At 73.3% G+C, this 1,999-nt stretch overlaps 1 protein-coding gene across 1 annotated transcript; it reads right to left on the reverse strand.

Moving 5' to 3' along the window:
• Positions 1-530: 530 nt before the first annotated feature.
• LOC138089052 (sterile alpha motif domain-containing protein 1-like) lies at positions 531-1,769 on the reverse strand. The gene is made up of 2 exons (XM_068984375.1): positions 1,616-1,769; positions 531-1,396 (listed from the first exon to the last, which is right to left on the reverse strand). The coding sequence occupies exons 1-2, from the start codon at positions 1,767-1,769 to the stop codon at positions 531-533; spliced, it is 1,020 nt and encodes a 339-aa protein (XP_068840476.1).
• Positions 1,770-1,999: the final 230 nt, after the last annotated feature.

Genomic DNA, 1,999 nt, shown 5'->3' on the forward strand with positions numbered 1-1,999 from the left:
GACTTTTCCCTCTTAGGTCCCTGCCTGCTGGGTCCTTGAATCTTGCTCCCGCCTGCATCGAGTTCCCGGAGCTCCGAGGCCCCACAAGAATCTGTAAACAGCTGACCTATTCCACTCCTTTCCCGTGCGCGGGCATCGCTCGGGTCCCCGGAAGGGGCGTGGAGGACGCCGGGCCGCGGCGGGGGAGGGGAGGTGACCACTGCCCCCTCCGGGATTAAGTCCCTCGTGGCCCAGGGTGGTGCCGGAAGCCCGCTCCAGTGGCCCGGGGAAGGGGAGGTGCCCGTGGGTCCCCGCACCGCGCCGCGGCCCGCGCGGAGACGGAAAGTCCTAGGAGGTGGGCACACGGGCGGGGCTCCCTCTTGAACGACCGCAAGCACGACTCGCAGAGTCCCGATCCTGGCCGATCCTCCGCCAGCGGCTGGCGGTGTCGCCCGGGCGCTCGTCTCCCGCGCCCTCATCTCGCTTTCGACCGCAGCGGCGGGACTGGCGCGTCCCTGCTGGCTCGGCGCTCTCCCCGGCGCCTCCTGCGTTCAGGCCGGGCGGCGGCCGAGCGTCGAGCCCGGCTCGGGCCGCAGGACCAAGTAAGGCGCGGATCGGAGGTGGGCTCGCCGGGCCGGGGAGGGCGCTCGCGGCGGGCAGCCCCTGGGCGCACCTGCCCCCGGGGCGGGGTGCGCCGGCTCGCAGGGCGCGGGCGCGGACGCTGGAGGGGGCTGTGGCTCTCCGGCTGTCCCCGCGGCTCGGGCGGCGCGGCGCTGGGGCTCCCCCGCCCCTCGCCGAGGGGCCGGCCCAAGCCCGGGGAGGGGCTCGCCTGCCTTCACTTCCCGCTCCCCGGCCTGGAGGCGGCGGGGCCGGCGCGGGCGCAGGGGGCTGCGGGCAGCGCTCGGCTGGCACGCGGGGCGGGGACGCGGCCGCCGCCTGCTTTGCGCCGCTCCTCCCCGCGCTAGCGGCGCTCGGCCCGGCGTCGAGGCGGCCATGGCGACCCTGAGTCCGCTCCCCACCCACCCCGCCTGCTCCGCCCTCCCCTCCGCCCCGCGCCACCTTTGATGGCTCGGACCTCGGCCGGCCACCGCCAGCCCCGTGCGCGCGTCCGCGCCGCTGCCGCCGCCCGCGGGTATTAATAGCCGAGAGTCCTCGCCGCACGCGCAGCCGGAGCCGCCGCGCCCTCGGCCGCCCGGGGCTCGGAGCTGCGGAGCCCGGAGGCCGGGAGCGGGAGCCGGAGCCGCCCGCGCCGTGGAGGTAGGAGGCGCGCGGCGAACAATGACCGCGGCGGGCGGGCGGCAACTTGTGCGAGTCGGGCACCCGGAGCCGATCGACCCGGGTGCGGCTGGAAGGAGCTGCGAGGCCCGCGGGTCCTGCCCGCGGGGGGTGTGGCGGGTGGCATCGGGCTTCCTCTTAACTAAGGCGGGAGAGTCGCCCTCCAGCCAGGCAACAATAGCCGGAGCTCCGGGGCCTCAGGGCCCCGCGCCGCCCCTTGCGCCCTCCTCTCACCTCGGCGGACTCGAGCCGCGGACTCCGCGCGCGTCCCTACTCTCCTCTCCCCGCCCCGCGGCGCCCTCCCCCCGCTTCCTCCCATCCCACCCGGCGCGCTGACAAGCGCCCGACGCGGCTTCCGGACCTCCGGCCGCAATCGGGGCTCCCGAGGCCGCCCGCGGGCCGGGGGGTGGCCGCTGGCGCGGGTGCTCGCGGCTCGCCCACGCGCGGCGCGGGGACCCCGGGTGGGTGACAAAGAGGAACACGCCCTCTCGCCGAGTTGCATTTTTGTCCCTCATTACCGCCAGCCTTTATGGAGACCAAAGTTTTCTCCCCCCCACCGCTTTTTTAAAAGCAAAGGACACAGATTTTTGTGGTGAGCGTTTCAAAACAACTTCTGATTGTGGTTTTACGATTTAAGTTCCGGAAACTTTAGCTGTGTGATCCGGCCAGACCCTTTGAGAGTGTGTGCATGTGTGTGTGTTTTATTCGAGGGGGAACACGCGTTCCCGGGCATCAGTCTGGATGT

The sequence above is a fragment of the Capricornis sumatraensis genome, chromosome 12, assembly GCF_032405125.1.
Source record: "Capricornis sumatraensis isolate serow.1 chromosome 12, serow.2, whole genome shotgun sequence".
Taxonomy (NCBI): Eukaryota; Metazoa; Chordata; class Mammalia; order Artiodactyla; family Bovidae; genus Capricornis; species Capricornis sumatraensis.

Bases quoted from the DNA above. Each gene is read 5' to 3' on its own strand.
- LOC138089052 (XM_068984375.1), bottom strand. From the start codon at position 1,769: ATGAGGGACAAAAATGCAACTCGGCGAGAGGGCGTGTTCCTCTTTGTC. The intron at 1,397-1,615 runs GTCCGGAAGCCG...CTCCCGCCTTAG, and splicing joins AGCCCCGATTGCGGCCGGAG to TTAAGAGGAAGCCCGATGCC.